At 34.2% G+C, this 22626-nt stretch overlaps 3 protein-coding genes across 8 annotated transcripts in view; 1 reads left to right on the top strand and 2 right to left on the bottom strand.

Annotated features, from left to right (window-relative positions):
- The window catches only part of LOC134841170 (calcium-dependent secretion activator 1-like), a 570701-nt gene that overhangs the window by 305302 nt on the left and 242773 nt on the right, over positions 1 to 22626 (bottom strand). The window lies entirely within an intron of this gene.
- LOC134842772 (ras-related protein Rab-3C-like) overlaps positions 4431 to 22626 on the bottom strand; it is a 38804-nt gene continuing 20608 nt past the window's right edge. For all 3 annotated transcript variants that reach the window (XM_063859254.1, XM_063859255.1, XM_063859253.1), the window contains exons 2-6: positions 16674 to 17124; positions 15250 to 15368; positions 14234 to 14387; positions 10379 to 10641; positions 4431 to 4857 (exon numbers count right to left, since the gene is read on the bottom strand). In XM_063859254.1, the coding sequence (XP_063715324.1) occupies positions 10480 to 10641; positions 14234 to 14387; positions 15250 to 15368; positions 16674 to 16892 (654 nt within the window). In that variant the 5' untranslated portion in view covers positions 16893 to 17124 and the 3' untranslated portion in view covers positions 4431 to 4857; positions 10379 to 10479. The remainder of the gene's footprint in view (positions 4858 to 10378; positions 10642 to 14233; positions 14388 to 15249; positions 15369 to 16673; positions 17125 to 22626) is intronic.
- Positions 18617 to 19387, top strand: LOC134841863 (D-erythrulose reductase-like). Its single transcript, XM_063857904.1, has one exon. It carries the CDS (start codon positions 18617 to 18619, stop codon positions 19385 to 19387), a length of 771 nt encoding a protein of 256 aa, XP_063713974.1.

Genomic DNA, 22626 nt, shown 5'->3' with positions numbered 1-22626 from the left:
AATAATTTCAGCTAAATCTCTTGGATTATATACCAGTACTACGGCGTGAAGAAGTGTTTGGATTGCTGTTTTTTTTTGCAATTCAAGCTGCTATGCTCATGTCTATCATTTTGGGCGTGGAATTCAAGTCTCCGCAGGCTTACTTCTCAAGATTTTTTGTGCTATTTCATGAATTGTTCTTAAAAAGCGCTGCGTCACCTCTGTGTACAAAAGTTGACTTAAGTGTAGAATTCTGAGATGAATAAATAAGTTATCTGTAAAACTAATTTTTTTCCGACTAAATGAAATGGCTGGAAGGAAATATGCGAAAGGTGGTTTCTAGTCAACTGATTTTACGTGATTCCTACGGATTCAAGTGTGGTGCAATGGTTGATTTATGAAAAGCAAATGATATTAGATTGGATATGGTTTTCTGGTAATTAACTTGTAACATCTTGAGTCTTATTGGATTTGTTTCCGCAAAATGGAAAAAAAGTTGTCAGTTTCGAAAAAAATTGATTTTTGGCCGTTCTCAACAATTTAGAGCACAGATTATTGTGTTTGTTCAGCAATTACTTAACAAGAAGACACAAGTTTTGAACCTTTAGTAAGCTGCTATTAATTATTTCAGTCCATTAGTTCAGCAAATTTTTATTAGCAACCTCTCCATCTTAGAAAAACTAATTAAATCAGCAATGAGTTTCTATTTTTTTTGCAATGATAAATGTGATCGAAACTCTGTGCTACTTACACAGAAGCCAAATATCCTTGTCTCGGTGATCTTGGTTAGCTTTCATATTAATCATTACCCTTGCGATAAGCAAGGGTAATGATTACCCTTGCGATTGCGCATAGTATTGTATCAAATAATTTTGCGTCGTTTGAAGAGCAGAAATATATTTTTATGCTTTTGATTGATTCAGGAGGCGTGGTTGTAGAAACTTCGTAGCTTAAACAACATTTTTTGTCGGTTTAACGGGCGTTTGCTCAAGTATTTTCGGCTTGGTTGCCGCTCGATAATTGACTCTGAATACTTAGTTTGCTATTGATTGTCTTATTTTTTAAATCAACCTGGTGGCTTCCGTATTGTTTAAAGTCCATTAAGTCCGTAAGTCCATTTTAAAATAATGATGCAGTTTTATTCGGATGTTCTCCTTTCCCCACATATGAATTTTGTTGGAAAACTGTTTTCAAGTTGTCATAATGTAATGAAATTATTCTGAACAAATTAGTTACTATGAACATAATTATTATTCATGCTTTGCATCGTAAGATCACGCATTTAGCCTTAATAATAGCTTGTGTATGCGATGTGTAGCTTTGCCTCCATCTGATTGGTGCATAAATTTGTATGAGTATGAAAAAATAAAAAAAACATATTTTTGTTACCGAGTTCAGTAACAATTTCGCCGGTCTCTCGGCTATGTTCTTAAAGTTAACCCCCCCCCCCCCACCCACAATTCTGGTTGCCAAAAAATGTTTGGTAGGTTTTTACGAAATCCATTTTGGCTGACCAACATCACAAGTTTTCTAAAGGCGTCTTAGAAGCTTGTTTTTAAACCTGTTTTTTACCTGTTTTTTTTACACAAGCAATGCTTGTGTTATAGTAAGAACTATCTTTTTTTTTCCAACCTAAGTCGCAACTATTGTTGCGACAAAATGTGTTCATTTTGAAAGTAATCATTTTGATGAATAACCAGCTATTAAGTACAGCCAATGCTAAGGATATTAACACAGAATGAAGCATTTTATGTCGCTAAAACTGGCCTGAATGAAAAACTACCTTGATATTAAAAATTTCGCATTGATCAGGAAAAGTTTACTATTTTTTGGTCGGATATCGTATCTCGTTTGGACTGATCAAGTTTTATGCGTGTCGATTAACATGCCGCAGTTATATCAGGCTGTTTACACAAGCAAAGCTTGTGTGATAGTATGCACTCTCGTTCTTTTTTTTTCCAACCTAAGTCGTAAATATAAGTGTTCATTTTGAAAGTGTTCTTTTATTGCAGTTATGTGCTTATGTGCATAAGATCAATGATCAGCTAGTGAGTACGGCTAATGCTAAGGATATTAACACAGACTGTTGTATTACAAATAGCACTTTTACTTTAAGGTATCTTGGATCGTTAGCGTAGAGGTAGGAAAAGAGACCCGCAACAAAGGAAACCTGGGCAGGGTCGGATGTTTTTAATGAACTTTTTCCTATACTAGTTGAAATGCGTCCGCTGTATTAATTGAGGTATGTTAGTTGGTAAATTTCTTTTCAAATTGACTGGTACTGCTAATGCTTCATAATTGGCTTGCGTCACTTAGCAATTATGTAGATTCAAAGTTTTATTCATTCAGTTTTTCCCAGTAGCGTTATCGGTCATATTTTTGCTTGTGTTTGCGAAGTACAACTTCGCCTCTGTGTCACTAAGGTTTTCTTCGGTTTGAAGGACTGTTTTTTTCTACCTAATTTCGGTTGGCTTTATTGCTGTTTTTAAAGTTCGAACACTGACAATGGAAAAACAAAAAACCAAAAACTTTGAATATTTGTCTTTTTAAATTGAATCAGTGTAATTGTAATGTTAATTGAAAAAGTTTTTTTTTAACTTCAAAAACAAAAATCAAAAGATTTATACAAGTTCGAGAAAACTTGCTCATTTTCAATAAAACTTACAATTGCACTGATTCATTTCAAAAAGACATATAATCAAAGTTTTTCGTTTTTTGTTTTTTTTTATTGTCAGGATTCGAAGCGTTTTTCGTTATCAAGTTTTAAAGTTTTTTCCAATAAAAAAGTATTGCTTTAGATTTACTTTGCTAGGCTTATTCTTGAAGTTAACTTTGTTAAAATTAAAGCAGTAATTGAAGTTTTAGACTTTTTGTTTTAGTTTTGTTCTTTTCCTTTTTTCAACCTAGCTCAATTTCGACTCATATTGTGTATATGGGGTGGTGCATAGATCATATTAGCATTTGGCAATTCACGCTTCTTGAAGCTATTTTGTCTCACCAAGTTTATTTTTTTTTTAAAGTTTGGATCTGTCCTTTAGTTCCCTCTCGCTACTCTTATCCCAAGCATCGCCAAGACAATAAAAGGACTCAAAATTTCCCTTTTCAATGTCTTTCAAAGAGTTATGGCTTTCAAACCTTTTGTTTTTTCAAACCTTGTATAAGTTCACAGTGCTGGCTAACAATGATTGAGTGTGTTTTGCAGTTTTTTAAACGTAATCAAATAGGAACATAGACTGTTTTCAGGTTAATAACTTGTGTAAAAACATCACTTAAATAGTTAACAGCATGTGTGCTACTGTAACGTGCTGGCAGTCTCAATTTTTGTGAAAATTCAAATTAAAGTTTTGGATTATTGGTTGATGTTACAGTACTTTTTGTAGTTTCATTAGTACTCCTGTTGTTGCTGTTTCTTAGAAAAATTCACTTTTCATTTATCTGTCCGCTTAGGCTTTGTCGGCTTTGTTTCAACCGCAGGCTTCTTATGCAGATTCGATTAACTGTTGCTAAAATTAAGTCATTTTGATTTCAGTACACTTGTAATCGGGAACTATATATTTTTTGCCGTAAACAAGTTTCTTAAAAATCGTATTTGCTTTTTTGATGCTTAAGAATTTTCAAGACCGCTCCGATTTGACCTATAGGTAACGACGTCGCTTTTGCATCCTAAGGTCAGGGGGTTCGAGTCCCGGCCGGACCTTTTTTTCAGTATGTATGTAATTGAATTTTTCCTTTAAAAATTGATTTTTCGGACTTCTTTTTGTCTGCTCAATTCTTGTGGGCTTACTTGCCACGTCACGGATTTTGCTTGTGTTCTAAGCAATTTTTTTTTGTAGTTGCAATTGCAAGTCTTCAATATAGTTTCAGGGGACTTGAAGTGTTTTTAAATGAAATTATTGTTTTTTTTGGCCCTCTTGATTCTGCTAAAAATTTGTCGACTTCGTTCCCTCGTTGTAAGTTTGCTTCTGTTGGTAATTTTATATTCAAATGTTTGGCAGTTTTGCCTAAAATGAACTTCCAACAAGACTCACGAAAATTTATATTATGGTAGACCTAGTTAATTTTTTTGACTTTGTTTTTTATATTTGTTTTGTTTCGCAAGTGGCGCGAAGTTCCGATTTGTCTCTGTGTAAATGTTTTGGGTATGGCTGTTGAAGAGCGAAAAGATTTTGCTCTGCGATATTGTTAAGTGATATTGATCCGTTTCGCCTCGATTGAGTTACACGCACGCCTCTTTTACATTAGCTTGTCCAAGCAAAACACAGCTTCGCCTGTGTAAAAAATATGCTTTTTAAGCCTGAAGCTCATATGACTCTCAAATTTTAGGGTCGTTCGATCAAAATTGGATACGCTGTGGTAGTTTTATTGATTCTCTTTGAATATCCAAAGAAAGGGTCAAAACCAAGAAGGGCGTGGTCAACCCTGAATCCACTACTGCTTCGAGACAATGAAAATCATTGTAAACATTTTAATTGGAAATGAATAAATTGTGGCATACAGACAATATATTTCTATAGCTTCTGAGTGGGTCTATATACATGATATCTAGTATATCACAATAAGTATACAAGAATAGAAGAAGGGTTATACTTTGATCATCGACTGTTCACGACTTCTCATCAATCTACTGGAAATGTGACATGCTATGACAAGTTATACGGAGATTTGACTACAACAGCACGACTGAATGTAAATAGAATGCAGAATTTTTGAGAATTGTGGCGGAAAATTGCTTTCTCGGATATTGGTCCTAGAATCGTCAGTTTGCCAGAGGAAAATTGCGTGATTGATTCAGTATAAAAGAAAAATGTGTGCTGAGCAAGTTAAGTTGTAAATTTGTTCGGATTCTGAGCTGAAGGAGTATTTTTGTTGTCATTTGCCCTGAAACAAACAACCCAAAGTATGAAAAATAAGACTTACTTTCGCATCTGGAGGTAATCAGATAGATGCTATCTGCTAATAAGAATTGTTCTAAAGACTTAAAATTGAACCCGATTAGTTAATTAAAGTCATAGAAATTAGGAACAGTTGTATTTGCCAAAGTGTTTCGAGAAAATAAATGTGGTGTGTATAGTTTTGGTTTTATTTTGTGTTTGGGTTCGGGAGAGCGGTCGCTATCAATCCTAAGTTTCAAGAATTAGTTGAAAATAGCTCGAGTAACGTTTAAATTGATGAATTCGTTGCTTTTCTCGTTCAAAATGATAAATCGCATTTTATGCCATTCACTTAGTCGCCAATCAAAACAGTGGCTTTGTGAAAAAGCCCAGAATAGCCGTCAAGGAATTACCTAAAAGTTGTTGAAGAACGTGTCGAGAAAGATCGGTCTCAGAATTTTTTGGTGTTCACGCTATTTTTGAGCGCAGAAAGTTCAAAAAGATAACTGGTGTTCACCATGCCGTCAAAAGTAAAGAAAAGAAAAAATCTCTGAATACTAATTTTTTGAAGCTTCGCCATTCCCTATAAAACGTTTGAAAAAATCACTAACACAATTTAAAAAAAACATTGGTAATGAAAAAACGAAAACGACTTATAGTTGAAATTTAAACAGCCTCTCAAACTCTCCCTAAGCAAACCACCACTCAACTCAATGTCCAAAAAAATTATTGTTTCAAACACGTATTTTTCAGTAGTATTTGTTCAAAACAAAGTGACGAAATTATTTTGCACTAATATTGTTTTAATATTGTTTCAATATTGTTTTTGCTTCAACAAAATTCAGATCCAAGTGCGTTTTCTGCTTGCATTATAGCTTAGGGCCATGCTGGGACAACAGACCTGCTGGATTTGATTCCGGCTGCGAGTAGTACTTAATCTTATTCAAGTTTTTTCGCACAAACTCTAATAAAAAAATCGAACTGCTTCCGATTTGTGGTTTTGGTTTCAATTTTTGACGGCGTCACATCGGTTTTTTAAATTTCAACTACATTATCTATCACAGCGTGATATTGACAAATCAGACTACTTTGTTTTGATTGCATACTGAAAACCTTCCTGAAAAAATGGCTCGTCTTCATTTCGGATTCATGAGATTCGTTTAGAAATTTTTTGACCTATTTTCTGATTTTCTTTCCATATGTCAGTTGCAGTAGCTTATATAGTGTTTTTTTTTTCAATTAAATAGCGTCAGATTTTATTATGATTACACGCTTAATTGCTTATGTTCCACTTTTCATCAAAAAAAAAGATGAAATAGTTGTGCTCGGTATAGTTTCGAGCAAATTTTGACTACTTAATTTCAATTATTTTGATAGTTGATATCATTTGATTTGAATTTTTGTTATTGTTTGATATGAGACTTTTTTTCAAGTTTTGATGTGAAACATTTAGTCTCTTTGAGGTTTCAATTTTTTTTTACAAATGAATTTGATTAAGTTTTTGAAAGTTTTTTTTTCCTTATTTGGTTTTATTTTCCATCTTTTTCTTTTAGTTTTGTCTCGCAAACCTTTTTAAATTTTGTTTTTCCATTATCGGGCGTCGTTTTTTGATTTTCTGTTCATGTGATTTCCAGTTGGTTATATGTTTATTCTTGCGATAGGCTAGGGTATTGCAATCGGGTTCTACTTTTTCTCCCGTAAATAGCTCTGTTCACAGTACTCACTCCTGGACTCTCTCACCTCTTTGTCCTTCTCTCTTGGTCTGGATGCAATGCGGTTGCTTTCAACTCTATGGTCTGGGTTTCGAGTACCGTTCGGACCTTGTTTTTTTTTTCAGTGTCTGAAATTGGAATTTTTTCTGGGAAAAAATGAGTCTTCGGACTTTAGTTTGTCAACTTATGTTTAGTAGGCTTAGTTGTTGCACCACGATTTTTTTTGCGCTGTATGTAGTTTTCATGGTAGTCTCAAGTGTCGTTGATAAACGGTAGTTTTTAAATTTTACTACCCGTGACTGGCATGTTTTCTACTTTTTTAGCGCTGAAATTTCATACGCCCTTAGAATTTTCGGATCATTTTTTTGTCAATTTAATTTGCATCGGCTCAAGGATAAATTTTATTATATTTGTTTTGAGAAAATCAGGTCAGTATAAAAATTAAAAATTGAAACTTTTTCATCACTCAAAGTTTTTTCGATGAAACTTTTTGTTGGCATTTTTTGTTTTCGGATTATTTGGCGTCTAATTTTGTGTTTTTGGCTTAGTGGACGGTCGAAAACTACTAAAAGCTTGCTTAATGCTAGTGGTTGTGTTTCTCGTCTATTTTTCTGAGATTGAATTTTTAATATTTCCAAAAAATTGTTGATTTTTTTGACAACAATTTCTGTGACATTTTTCTGTTTTGGATCCATTGGCGTCTCAATTTGTGTTGTTGGCTCAGTAAACGCTCGAAAATTACTAAAAGCTTGTTTAATGCTAGTGGTTGGGTTTGTCGTCTATTTTTCTGAGATTGAATTTTTTATAATTCCAAAAAATGGTTGATTTTTTTTATGACAACAATTTCCTGTTTTTTTGTTTTTGAATTAATTGGCGTCTAAATACGTGTTATTGGCTTAGTGAACGCACAAAAAATGCTAAACGTTTTTTGAAGCTTGTGGCTGTGATTCTCTTTTGTTTTTTTTTTTCTGATTTAACTTTTTGTTTTCCAAAAATTTGATTTTTTTTCAAGTTGTTTTGTATGCCAACAGAATATTCTGTTTTGGACCAATTCGCTTATTTTTTTTCGGACCAATTGGTGTCTAACCACAAGTTGTTGGCTTAGTTAAAAGTCAGAAAATACTAAATGCCTATGTAATTTTAGTAGTTGTTATTCTCGTCTCTTTTTCTGATTTTGAATTGTTTGTATTTCTATAAAAGTTTTTTCGACGTAGTTATTTCTTTCTCATTGTCTATTTGTAAGCTTGTGATGATACGCTTTCGTTTTATCGCAAATGATGCGAAGCTCCGTTTCGCTTCTGTCTGATACGTCCATTTTGAATCTTGGTTTTTATGTTAGCTTTTTAATTTCCCAATCGATTGTCATTTACACTATGAAGCTATAGCGAGCGCAGTTTAATAGTTCAAACATTCTTTTCTCCAACCCAATTCGCATACTTTGTTGCCACTTTTGGTGGCTCTTGTACAAATTTTTGATAGCAATGGCCTTAATCAACGGCCTTTTATTTCATTCAACAGTACAATAATAAAAGCTCTATTTCAAAAATTTTCCATGTCAAAGTATTTCACAATATTTTGAAATGCACAATTTGGCTCATATACAATTTGGCTCTATGCTTTCCAATTTACTACTTGCAAAGTCAGTGTGGATGCCTTAAGTTTGTTATATTCCTAATTTTTATATGCAAAATAGTGTCTATTTGGATTTGGTGCGTTTTTTTTATCGCCTTGGCTATTAATTAGCATATATAACTGCTTATTTTGTGGCTATTGTAAGGAAATTGTCAAAGGCCATTGGTGCAGATATGAGGACAAAGGACTCCAAAACTACTGGTCTTAGGATCGATTCGACCTCAACAAATGTTTTGTGTTTCAAGGCTTATTTTTATTTATGCTGATTTCATTTTTTGGAGCTGCTTTTTTGTCGTTTCCTCGCTTCTGTTTTATGTTTCGTTTTTTGGACCTAATATTTTTCAGTCTATTTAATGTCACTTAAATGGCCTCATATCGCGCCTTATGGCGAGCAAAAATTTTTTGTGCTCTGTGTGTGTGTTTTGAGGCAAATGGTTTCTGCTCGGTTGTTTTCGGCTTTGCTAATGTTTGGTAAGTTTTCTTGCGATACTAATTTTGCATCCTACTGTTTCTGGGCATGTTTTGGTTTCAAAACTATCGTTTTAGATTTTGATAGATGCATTCAGTACATAAATGGCACTCGAGCATTTTATGTGGGCAGAATATAATTTTTCATCAATTTTATTTTGCCGAAAATTTTTGATTTATTTTCAGCTTAGGGTTGTCGGCTTTAATTCTGCCGGCTTGTTTGCCAAATAGTTTTTTTCAACGATTTTTTGATGTTGCTTATGAAATGGATAAGATTCAGGCGCCTAGGTTTTGAATGCTCAAAATCAACACCATTTGGACCTCTTTAAAGAAGAACTTCAATTAATTTGAACATTTAAATAACTTCTGATTTGTTGTCCCGTTTTTCTAGTTCTTTTTTTAGTTCTTTTTTCGTAGTTCTTGAGCATCATGCTGTTTTAACCGTCTACTTGTTGTATTACAAGTGGTGCCAAGCTCGGCTTCGCTTCTGTGTTTATGTTTAAAATGACATGAATTGTTTGAAGTAATAACTTCTTAGTTTTCATATTTTTCTGCACCTTTCAAATTTTTCTGCAAAGGAAACAATAAGCAATGTGTAGGAGTTTTTAAACCACTAAATATTTTTCTGATAAAAGTAAGGTTGATTTTCGTATAAAAATTTTAGTAATAAATTTGTTTTAATTTAGGAACTTTTGTTCTGCGATTTTTTGAAAGATTTTTTTTTCATGTTCTCTTTTTCCCTTGTGAGTTATAAGAAAGCAATTATTGGAGTTTTATGCTATCCCGAATACCCTAATCACTTAGGTAATTTGATTTTTGGTGGAAGAGTTTTTATACGAAGTTTCCTGTATTGTTTTAATTCAGTTCTTTGGTGCGAAAAAGTAGTGAATGGAAATTTTTTTTGTATAATTGAACAGAAAGTTCTTTCGAACGAATGCTTTTATTTGTTTTTGAACGCTTAGTTGATCTAGAGTAAATATAGAGTAGATAATATAGATATAGAAATTTATGGAAGATAGCATTTTTTAAACTGTTTTCAAATTTTTCTATTTTTGTTGGTTGGACATCAGAAATAAAATCTCTTGAGATCTCGGGCTGCTTTCTTGAATAAATAATACACCGTTTGTCTGCTCACGGCAAGCTTAAAAGTTTTTCTGCGCAATTAAAATCTGAATAATTAAAAAATTATTTTTTTGCAAAGCAGTAAAAGCTAATTAACAATCGCTGCAGGTTGGATCTCGTGGTATCTTTGATATGTGAAAATTGCAAGTCTTTTTTTCAAATACCATTCTGGTTGTTTGTACCGTGACTTAATTATTAGCTGTCTCATTTGATTGCTGATGGCGATAAAAAACAGGATTGGTGAAAACTGAAAATTATTGTCTGTGTTTCAACTAGTTCGATTGAAAAAGGTTTAAAAATTTAAAAGCTCTCTTTTTGAATTTTGTTAATTATTTCTCTCTATGGTGCCTAGTAAATATTTGCCACCTATAATAAAGAACTAGTTCAACGTCAACTATATGTGAAGATTGTACCTTGCTACGAGTTTTCTCTAATTGAATTGCTTGCAGCCAAAAAAGTCAAGTTAGGAGAAAGAGTTCATTGTGACCTTAATGGAAGTCTGGCTAGGGTCACAATAAATTGAGGTTTTAATCTATTTTTGAGGTTGCAAAAATTAAGATGACATAACAAAAAATTTTAAAAGACAAATTTTACCTTTTGAGCGCCTTGATTTAAGCTGAAAGGTTGGCGTTGAAATTTTCTGTGTTAGTTTGGCGGTTTGTCTGCTATTTGAGCTCTGTGTGTTAATCGGCTAATTAGCAGTTGCAGTTGTTCTGAGCCTGCTGCATGGGTGTCTCGGTTAGGCGTGTCCCCTGCTTGTTGGCTGTCAGGCTGGGGTCATTGTCTAGGGACTCAGACATCTTGGCACAGATTATGTCTACTAGTCGCTCGAACGTCTCGCGTACGTTTATGTTGTCCTATAAATAAAGTTTGTAATCTTTAAGATTAAGATAAAGTTCCGACTCAGAATTTAATAATAATTTTCCTGTAAAATTTTCCGACCTGATTTCTGATAAAAAAAAACATTTCATATATGAATCTAAAAAGTCTTTAATCGTCGAAAATCAAAGTTGTCCACAAAAATTTTATTTTCAAAAACACGAATGTGTTTCGGTGGGCGACGTTTAGGGGCGATTTGATTCACTGAGACTGTTCATGGAACCATTTTTAGTTTCTTTCATTTCCCTTCTGTATTGTAATTACTTCATAATACTTTTTCTGTTAATCTTTTTTTTGTAGCTGAAAATTAAATAGTTGGAAAGGCGAATATATACGACATGCTGGGCTGATAATTATGTAAATTTGAATTAAATTTGAATCGTTTAATCCCAAAGGCTCAAATGTTGTCTGCAGCAAAAGGAAAAGGGGAAAACTCAACTGACGCTCCCTGCGTTTTCTATTTATAGGATTTAAAACAAGGTTTTAATCGCCATTCAAGTTGATCACGGGTATCTTATGCCCTGAAAATTCTCCCGAGTGTATTATGATGATGCTTCCTCAAATTGTGGGCGATTCGCGGGGTAAGGGATCACCAGACGAGATATTGAGGTCGAAATAGCGCCTCTAATTGGACGATCTAGCTAACGTTGTCATGTCAGCTCATGCATAGAGTTAAATTTCCTCTTAATGCGTCCTCTTAAATAAAGATATCTTATCTTTATCCTAAAGGGTAGGATGGTCTTGCGATTAGAATATTCATATTTGCATTCCTAAGAAATGATCGATCGATCGATGAGCAGGCCGGGGGCTGATAAAAAAAAATCGATCGGATGAGCTAGGTATTCTGTTATGAAAAAAATGCTCTTTTTAAGTATTTCATCTTTCAAAGTAGGGTTTTGCAGAGCTTTTTAAATAGTGCATTTTTAAGTGGATTGGAAAACCTACTGCATTTTCTTCAAAACATTTTTTAAAAAAAATATTTTGAAAAATGCCCTGAATTGGCTGATGTTCCTAAGTTATGATTTATCTAGTCTATGAAAAATGCAAAACTTTCAATTTAAAAAAAAAAACAAGTTCTTCAAATCTTAAAGTATTGTTCTCGCTAGAATTCATAGCGAGAAAACCAAGGTTGCAACTAATGAATTTTTCGGTGAACGAAGAACTGTGTGTGAAAAAGTCAAAAAACTAAAAGATCGAAACAAAGAAGTTCACAAGTTGTTCAGGCGCTGGTTTAAAATTGATTTATTAATGTTTTCATTTTGCGTATTTTATGACATCGAATTCTGTTTTCAAATACCGAAATTTATGGCAGATCGTTTTTCTTTGTAGATTTTTTTCACCCACTGTTCTTCGTTCACCAGAAAGTTGCCAGAAAACTACGACCTTGGTTTTTCTCGCTAAGAATTCTAGCGAGAACAAGTATTGTATGGCGGTAGATATTGTATCGTGGTATTGTATTGCCCTGTCGCGGTAATACAAGAACGTTTAAAATTTAAAGTTATTGATAGTCTGTTTCTCTTTGAAATTTTGAAAGTTTTGAATCTCCTCCAACGTGTATTGCAAACGCCGTCGTTTCATGAATGAATAAAGAGTGAGCAATCACCTTATCAGTTTTTTTTTGCCTTTTTGAAACTCGGTTGAAAAAAATTGGTTTAAAGAATTTTTTTTTTAATTTTCTCACCCTTGCGTCCCTATTCTAGTTCAAGTTGCTGCTACTACTGTAGCACGCTTATAAGATAGATAACGCACACGCTTGTGATGACATCTGTCTGGGTTTCGAGTTCGGGTAGAAGTTTTTTCTTACAAATTAGAGCTTTGGAAATTGAAGTTTGCAGAAAAATTATAGTTGTCGGGCTATCGTTTGTCTGCTTATTTTTGTCAGCTAAGGTTCACCAATATGGATTTTGTATAATTTTTGTTTCGATGTAAGGTAAGAATTATTTTTTGTACATTTTACTCGTTTCTTTAGGAAAACAACCATTGGAGCTGTGTATATCAAATTGACCATTGAAGGCTAAATACCAAATTTTGAGAAAAAAATCGATTTCCCCCTGGTTCGCAAATGATTCCCGTGTTTTGAGCTATTATAGAAGCTTTCCTGATTTCAAAATGCAATACTGAATAGATTGATCGTGAGTAGTCTCAGAGTACTTGAGTTTATGCAAAAAAAAAAGAAATATGTTGTGTTTGTGGTTTTCAAATTGACCTTTTTCTTATATTTATACACAAAGTATATATTTTTTTGTCGCAAGTGCTGTGGCACTCTGCTTTGGTTCTGTGTAGATTTATGTTTGTCTGTAATATAGTTGTAGTAGACATTTTTGTAAAAAAAACTAGAAACTGTTTAATTCATTTTTCTGAATTTGGTAATTTAAAAGATTCTATTTTATCGTGATCATGTAGTATCCAGAAAAAAAAAGCAATTGAAGGCTAATCAGGCGCTTTTATTGTTTCGATAAAGCAGTGGAAAATATGTTTCGGTTTCTAAAATCAGGTGCCGCTAAGAAGTCTTTTACTGGGTCAAGTGATATTTTGTGTAAAAGGGCTGTCTGTAACTTTCTTTTTGTGAATAAATAGGGGGATTAATTGCAAATGAGATTTAAAAAATTTTAATGCTAGTCTACTATAGTTATAATGTAATGCCTAAATATTATATTGAGTAATGAACATAGTATATTGAGTACTCTTTTATCGGTCTTGCTATTTTTTTTTTTCGTTTTTTTTCAGGAAAAGTCTTGAAATTTATTCAGGTTCAAATTCACTTTTTCGCGGCTTGACTTTTGATTTACTTTTAAGTTCAGTTCATTTCCTTTGTTAAAAGGAAGGCAAACTCAATCGAGCAGAAAAAGTGTAAAGCTCACAAAAAACGTGATTGACTTATAGTTTCGAAAGTGGAATTGAATTTTCAGATTTCCCAGCGCAATACTTATCGATCCATTTTTCTCAAATAGGGTAAAATTTATCGAACAAATGCCAATCATAAACTGCTCTACAAGTTCATCTATTTAAGGCCATCTATTTTTTTCTTTAAGACAAGTAGTGTTTTTTTCAGTTTCAATGTGTTCATTACTTTTTTCCAACTGTCAGTTGGCTATGTTTTTAAAGTATATGTCTAAACATATTTGTCTAGCGGACAGCATAAAGTTGCTTCGAGTTTACTAGTGCATAGTTACAAGCGTTCTTACAGGAGATTATCGATTAGATGTTAAACTAGCTTCGATAGCATCGCTATATGTAATTGCAATGATGGGATAAATTGCATGCTTTTAAGCTAAAAGTTAGACCTTTGAAATTGGTCGAAAATTGTTTTTTTTTCTCGTATTCAGGTCGCAGATTTTCAGGAAAAAATGTTCACGTTTGTTCAAGTTTGTTCCCGCTCAAACTTTTTTTATAGTTGACTTTTTCAAGTCCTTTTTAAGTTCATTTCTACGCCCTCCAGTAACGAAAGCAAATGGTAGGTTTGAAAATACGAATAAATGTTGTTTTGATAAGTGGATTGCAAACATTGCGTGTTTCAAATATTAGAAAATGAGGAATCAAAACTTGAGTTTGGTATGTGAGATGTGTGACCTTGGCGCTGGTCTCGAAGAACTCTACATTGAGGCTCTCTGCCAGCTGTCTGCCCCTGTCCGGCACCACTGCCCTCTCGTCCTCCATATCACACTTGTTGCCCACCAGGATGATCTGTGCATTGTCCCACGAGTAGTTCTTGATCTGTGTGATCCTATGAATTAAAAATCATCTCTGCTATATACATAAAACACCTTCGAAATAAACAATTCGAAAGATTCCTTCTATCATTTATTTCTCAATTCGAATTTGCAGAACATGAACATGAAATGTTCTGACTCAATGAGTTTAACTCCTCCACTTTGAATTCTGAACATCTACATTTTTGAGACTTTTTCTACATTCTTCAGTTATGCTATTGTATTTTGAACACAACTTTTTCTTCTTTGCGATTACTTTCGTTATATTGTTGGTGAAAAGAAGATTTTATCTGAGAAGATATGAATTGATCAATTTTTTCCATGATTCTGTCGACTGCTTTCTTATCTAAGTTGTCTACTATTTGATCTTTGATCATGAAAATTTAAAAGACAATGGTATTGTCATCCGGCCGGGTAGACCAAACCATGAACTTCAACTATTTATCTTTGATATGTGTTTATATTATATTGTTAGTCAGATGAACTTGAAAACTTAGTACCACCAAAATGGTACAGAATAATAAATGCTAGCTATACGTAAAGAGAGGTGAAGAGTTAATGTATAGAACAGTCGCTTCTTCTATTGACTTATAGAACTTCAGTTCCTTGTTTGACGATTCGCTCGGAATCCAGAATTATTTCGTTGAACAGACGATCACGTATGACAGTTTTCTCAGCCGTTGCCTTGCAGTTCCTCTTAACCGCGGGCAACTTTTTTGAATTTAAGCTCTTTTTTTTTTGAAATTTAGCTCTTTTTTTTGAAATTTAGCTCATTTTTTTGAAATTTAGCTCATTTAAGATAGGTTGTATGTATGTGTCAAACTGTCTTTGGGGTCTAGTGCAGCTGAAAAAGGATCTGATTGGTTGAATACTGACCAGTCCTGGACGGCGTTGAATGAGTCCTCGTTGGTGATGTCGTACATAAGGATGAAGCCCATCGCTCCTCTATAGTATGCAGTTGTGATTGTCCTGTATCTCTCCTGGCCCGCCGTGTCCTAAAACAGTTCAACTTCTTTTATCTGTCTGGTTCTTGTTCAATTGCTCGTTTCACCCATTTTGACTCAATTTGTTTCACAAATTTTATACAAAGTTTTTATTGACCCATTTTTACCCTTTTGTTAAGCAAGGGTATTACAATCGGGTACTTGACTATTTCCCGTAAATAACTTTATTCACAGGACTGTTCTCCTGGACTCATTCATCTACTGGACTTTTCTGTTGCAACTATTTTGAGCTTGTTAGCCTTTTCAATATATGACCTAATCGAAGCGCGCGGCGAAAAAATTCAATTTTAAAATTTTCCAAAAATTTCCCATGAACGGCGCAATTTTTTTCAAAATGGGGGCTTCACAGTATGTCAAAATAGGGTGGCGTTGTAGCGCATGGGTAGTGATGGTGTCGAGTAATCATATGATTGCGGGTTCAAATCGCACATGCGCTGCAATTTACAAGGTGAGTTCTGGGAAGATAGCCATAACTTAGTTAACCTTAAATAAAATAATTAACCTTCGGCTCAAGCCTCTGGCTGGTTAACTAAAGAAAGTATTCTGGGAGTGCTCGAAAAATCAATTTGCTCAACCTAAAAAAGGTCGACAAAATTTTCGAAAATCTGCCCCTCCCTTTCGAGAAAATCCTGATCAGCAACTGTCAAAGCTGCAAACTTAAAGACAAATATGAGATGCAACATTATTTGGTAGGTTTTTGCATATTGACTCCGTATTTTTTTTCTTCACAGGAATCTGGGTCCTTGAATCTGGGAGATGACAGGTCTCTGGATCAATCGCCGGTGTTGACAATGTTTTTTTTAAATTTGATAAGGGCTTCCTTAAGTATAGTGGAAACTTAATTTCCGAGGCAAAATCTTTTATGGGGGGCGACAATACAGCACCTGAGAGTATTTTATTGGAATTATCAATATACTGAAAATGTCATGTTTTCACCCCGGTTTTTAGACAGTCTAAACTAAAAATATCTGTTTTCACATTTAGTTCCGGTGAGTGCTTCATCGCGATTCAGACGTCATAGCAAAGAAAGAACAAAAAGAAATTAATATCAAAGAAAATAGGATAGAAGATGTCAAATTCTAGTCAATTGAAATTGAAGTCGAAATTGAAATGAATCAATAAAACTAATGTAAGTAGGCAAATATTCAAAGATGTCACTGTTACAAGCTAAATTGTTTTATGAATCGGATAAAAAACTAGATGTGAACTTTTGATTACGGGACAATAGCGCTCTAATAAATTATAACGAGGTTTATAGTTATTGATTATAGCATATGGCTGAAATGTAAAACTGACCCATATTTGAAGTTTGACCCTCTTGTCGTTTCTAAACACAGTCTTGACCTTGAAGTCTATTCCCACTGTTGACACAAATGCAGATGTGAAGGAGTCGTCGGCGTATCTGAAGAGGAAACTGGTCTTACCCACCGAGGAGTTGCCGATGATGAGGAGTTTGAACATGTAGTCGAAGTTCTGGTCTCCCGACTTTCCCTGATCGCTGACCATTGATGACATCTTATTCTTTTTCTTCTTCTGTCTACAATTTTTTTTGAGTTTAACTAATTTATAACTGATAGGTTGAAAAGTGAATAACAAGCTAGAATGGCTAGTTGTAATTGCGTGGTTTGATTTTCAAAGTAGGCGGCAATGACGTTTTTCTGTTCTGATGAAGGTTTTGCGTCTGCGTTCTTGTTTTGGGCTCAATTTACTTCTAATGACGTTCGTTTTTCAGTATGGTTTGTTGTGCCTGAAAGTTCAAGTAGAAATTATCTATAAGCTTAAGCTTTAATCAGGCATATAATAATTTAAAAACACAATTAGAGGGGATCTAATCATGACTATAGGGCAGAATTTTTCATGAATGAGATACTACATTGAAGGTCATATAGCTGTAAGCGCCATTTTTTTGGGGGTATGTTGAAATAAGCCAGAAAATGTTAAGAACTTAATCTCTCTTTTTTTTCTGATTTCAGCATACTTACTCTAGCAGTAATGCATTTGTTTCTAACCTGATTGTTTTAGAGTAGAGTTTCTGTGTTCAGTTTTTAAAGGCTCTGACATCAGATCAGAAATTAAAATGAAGTTCGATTTTTATGTCTTGTCACAGTCTAAAATAAACTAGCAACAATCTATCTTTTAATGGAACAAATGTGCAAAGTAATCAATCTAGCTAAAAAGCAGCTATTGCTTTCGTAAGTTTAAAAAGCGGTTATTGCTCTCGTAAGTTTAAAAAGCGGCTATTGCTTTCGTAAGTTTAAAAAGCGGCTATTGCTTTCGTAAGTTAGCGGGGGAAAGTATGCACTTTTATATTTTGGCTTTAAAGCTACCTTTTATGAGCAAAAAAGCGTGGTGAACGAAACAAAATTTATAAAAGTATTCAATTTTGAAAATAATTGTTTCGCCGACGTATTTTTTTGAAACGGAAATTGCTGTAAAAAAAAGTCCATAACACAAGCTAGTTTGATGATGCGGCAGTGATGAAATTTCCTATTTAATGCTTTTTAAGGCCTTAAATTATGTTTAAGCTTTGCTTAATGCTGCGTTCAAAAGCTTTTTAAATAATGATTTATAAAAATTAACAGCCTGTATGCTACAATTCAATTGGTCATTGCTCTGAACGTCAGTAGTAAAAATTGAAGTATTTTTTTTTGTTTTTGTAGATTTCTTAGCCATTTCTCCTTTGTATGTGAAGAACTATTTTTCCGTGTCGATGCACACTTTGAAAAAACCAATGGTTGGTGGATTGTCAAACCAATCAGTTTTTGTTCAGACTCTGTGACCAAAAGAGGTATGATTAAGAGTGAACATAATTCCGAACAGACTATCAAAGCTACTGTCGATTGTTTTGAAGATATAGAACATTTCGATAGACTCTTTCTCATGTTTGATTAAATTAATCAAAGATTGTTTGCTCTGAATGACTTCTAGGAAAAAGCAATTGAGGGGAGAGAATTTCCTCCATAACTGGACAAAGAGTATTTCCATTCTTTCATTTCACTCAGCTACTGGGTTCTATGTAATATAAACCCCGGTGGGCTCAAATGTCACCCATATCATTAAATGGACCCGAGACACCCTACACACTTCATCACTTCATGCTCTACTGCTTTGGAGAAATTTTATCATAAATTTAACCCACAAGAAACGAAGAATTCTGATTGTTCAAATCGTGCAATTCTGATATTACATATTGCATTGGTACATTCTGACTACTGCTCATTTATAAACTGTTTTAGATCATGGATGAAGTTTCAACTGCTGCAACAGTCTTCTACCCTGAATTGAGAGGAAAACGTGCCGTTGTAACGGGCGCGGGTAAGGGAATAGGCGCTGAAACTGTCGATGGGCTCATTACTCAGGGCTGTTACATAATCGCCATTTCTCGAACGCAAGCCGACTTGGACAAATTGAAACAAAAATACGACTCGACTAAAATTGAAACTATTCTTCTCGATATTACCCATTGGAATGAGGTCGACAACATTTTCTCGAAGTTGGAACCATTTCATTATTTGATCAACAATGCTGGAATTGCCATTTGTGGTCCATTTTTGCAAGTGAGTGAACAAGATATCGACTCTGTATTTGGCGTGAACGTAAAAGCATGTCTTCACGTGGCACAATGCGCTGCCAAGAAAATGCTGGAAAACAAAATCAAAGGAGTTGTTGTCAATATTTCCAGTCAAGCGTCCAAAAGACCGATTAAGGATCATACAATGTATTGCTGCACCAAAGCAGCCCTCGATATGTTGACAAAAATGATGTCGCTTGAATTGGGTCCTAGTGAGATTCGAACCGTATCCGTCAACCCGACTGTTGTTATGACAGATATGGGGCGAAAAAATTGGTCTGAACCGTCGAAGAGTGAGAGTATGTTGTCGCAAATTCCACTGAGGAGATTTGCTGAAGTGGACGAGGTCGTTAAGCCTATTTTGTTTTGTTTGAGTGACGGAGCGGCTATGATCAATGGCTGTGATGTTAACATTGACGGGGGATTTGTGTCAGCTTAGACTCATTGAATTAAGAACTTAAATTCGTTTATTTATGCCTGTATCAGTTTAAACTCGTATCCTAAATTTGCTTTTAAGCTGCTGAATTAAGAGATCGATTTCCATAAAAGAAATGTTGGCTCTGAGCTAGCCTCTCAGCTATAAGTTCAATGATAGTGAAGTCTTTTTGTTGTTATTGTTCCGACCATATTAAAATGAGGAGGAACTTTGTATTAGGGTATGTTTTTTTGTTTTCCACGCAAAATCATTTGTCACAATTATAAGCATCGGAATCATAGGCCGAATGATAGATAAGATTTACACTTGCTTAGTGTGTTACTAAGAACCTTCTTTTTTTCTAACGTAATTTGCTAATTAAAGTGTTCCTTGAAAGTGTTCACTTGTGTGCCTTCTTGCTATAATCACGATATTCTTAGCATCTGGTCTGTAGTTTTGTTTTGGCTACCGTTTGGAGACGATTAAGATTCCTAGGCTAAGTGGTTAGTGTGTGAGCCTCTTAATCTCTAGGTCGTAGGTTCAAATCTCAGAAGCAGGCGAATTTTTTGCTATTTCGAGGCTAAATTCTAAATTTTTTTATTGCACTTTATAGAGCTGCTTTTTGTCAGTTTCTCGCAAGTGTTTGCGAGGCGCAGCTTCGCCTCTGTGTAAAACTCTTTTTGCTGTGAATTGAACGACATTGAAAATTTTCATAAAGTGGTCCCAGTGTCGAGAAAACACGTTTTTTTAGAGTTAGTCTGCTAGACTAAATCTCCAAAATTTCAGAGCAGTTTTCTCGGCACTGAGTTACTTGAAAAACGTTTTAATGACGTTCAAGTTGCGACTGAAAGAATTTTAATATGATATATTATTCGGCCTATGGTTCAGTAGTTTCGAGCTAGTAACGTGATTGAGTAACGTTCATTATATACCTTGCGATAAGCAAGGGTGTTGCAACCGGGTACTAGACTTTAGAAATTTATTCCAAGATTCTGCATGTGTAATTAACACGTGTTTCAACTTGCTTCCTAGTAAATTCAAAATCAATCAGCTATCCAACGCATCTAGACTTACACTTGCTTGATCCGACTGGGACCTGCTTGTTCGGAGTATCTTCAGTCTGTTTTGTCGGCTTAGTTTCAGCTTTTTTCTGAATTTCTGATTGCAATTTTTTTGAAATTTTTTCTCCGTCGGTTAGTTTGCATAAATTGTTTTGCATGTAAATATAATGCTCGCGATTAGCAGGCGTTATCAATTCGGAACGCAGACTTTTTCTTGTTAACAGCTTTTCCAACAAAGTAACTGAATCATTTTATCAAATCTGCACTTCTGTCAACCAATAGACATAGTTGAGTGTGTCTGTATTTCAAACACCTGTTATTTTCAATAAATGTTTTTTGTTGGTTTCATTATAACCAACTCCGGCTTGGTATAAAAACTGTTTTTTCGTTTTTTTTGTTTACTCGGCTTAAAAGTTTATCGGGTTATTTCTCAGCTTATTATCATCATATTGAGTCGTTGGATGAACAAAACAAGTTTTTTTTTGCGTGTGAGTCTTTTGAGCGGGTATTTTTATGTTAAGTATTTTCCAAAAATGTTTTAAAGTAAACCTTTTTTTATTGATTGGGCGTATGCTCAAAAATTGTCGGTTTTGTTACAGCTTCGTAAGAATTGTGCGAAACAAAATTACTTTCAATTGTCTTGTTTCTTATGTGTTTTAAAACTGAAATTTATTCTTGACAAACAGAGACAAAGATAAGAATTTTTTTGAAGACTTAGCGTTTCTGGATATTTGAAAAAAAAATTATTTAGCAGCATTTGTCTCATTTCTTGTCTGCTCTTTGTTCATGCTATTTTTGCGTTCTATCGCAAGCGGTGCGAACTGTGCTTTGTTCCTGTTTAAGATAGTAGGTCATTTAGGCTAAGAAGTTTTGATTTTAATTGCAAGAAATTTAGTTTTGTTTTGCTGCAACTGGCGCTTCTTTGGCAATTTTTTGTTAAAAAAACTTCAAAAAATATTGCACACAAGAGTTAGAATAAATATTGAAAATTTTTGAAAATGTATTTCATTTTTTGTTTGTTTTTCGTTTTGTGAAGACAATTGTTGTCAATTATACCTAATTTGCTAATTTTCTATGCATTAGTATAGTTCTCCCTCATCACACCACGTACAAAAAACGAATCTAAATTGAAAAAAAAAAACATTTTTTGCATTACTTTTCTGAACATCGCCGGAACATTTTTTGATAATCTTGCAGCAACCGGCTTTCTTCGTTGTTCCCACCCTTGAAAATGGGGACGAATATTGTATTCAGGTGTGTCTTGATTTTTTTTTTTTTGATTTCCACGCAAAATCAGGAACTTCAACTAATAATTATACTAAGCCGAGTAATATCTCACATTAAAGCTCTTTCAGTTGTGATTGGAACGGAATTTAAAAAATCAAAATATCCCAGGGTCGAGAAAAACCGATCTGAAATTTTTGAGTTGTAGTGTAATTTTGAGCTAGAAAGTCGATTGAGTAACGTTCGTTATATAAGAAAGATGGTCTTTTAGGCTAAAAAAACTTGAGTTTACTTAAAAGTAAACTGGAGTTGGAAGCTTCATTAAAGCTTGCTTGGCAATGAAAATTTTTAAAAAATAGTGATTGTGCAAAAAAATGAAAAATTTTGGATTTTTTCAGTTTTTTGTTCCTTTTTGTGGACAACTGTTTTCGATAAAATCAAATACGATAACTTTCAACGTGTTCTTATAGTGCTCTTATCTTACCAAGCAAAAAAACGACACTAATTTGACGAAAAACGGAATAACATTTTAAGGTGGTTAAAAAAGAACATTTAGTGTTACTTGCACAGCAACCGGCTCTCCATGTTTTTTGTCTCTCAAGCGTTGTCTGCTCTATGTTGCTGCTCAATGGTTTTTATTATTCAACGACCAGAAACGTGGTGAACAATCATTGAGTTACAAATATGATTATTTACACCCGTCAGTGACCAATTCAAAACTATTCGAGCAATACGATCGAATCGTACAACTGCAGCACGTTTTTTTTCATAATAGGGCCAATATTGTAATTGAACGTATATTAAGTTCGCGAATGCATAGGGTCAATTTAACGTTGACTTTAGCGAGGATTTGACTACGCAATGATACCCAGGTGAAAGTTCGCGAATGCTATGCTTAGGGTGACCTTGAATGGCCTGGTGTCAACAAGGCGTCTAAACAAAACCATCGGACCTTACTGAACAAGTCATGTTTATATT

Source organism: Symsagittifera roscoffensis, chromosome 3, assembly GCF_963678635.1.
Source record: "Symsagittifera roscoffensis chromosome 3, txSymRosc1.1, whole genome shotgun sequence".
Taxonomy (NCBI): domain Eukaryota; kingdom Metazoa; phylum Xenacoelomorpha; order Acoela; family Convolutidae; genus Symsagittifera; species Symsagittifera roscoffensis.
Note: the sequence above shows the minus strand (reverse complement) of the source record. Positions and strands in the feature narration are given on the sequence as shown.

Coding starts and splice junctions, on each gene's coding strand:
- LOC134841863 (XM_063857904.1), top strand. CDS start 18,617: ATGGATGAAGTTTCAACTGCTGCAACAGTCTTCTACCCTGAATTGAGA.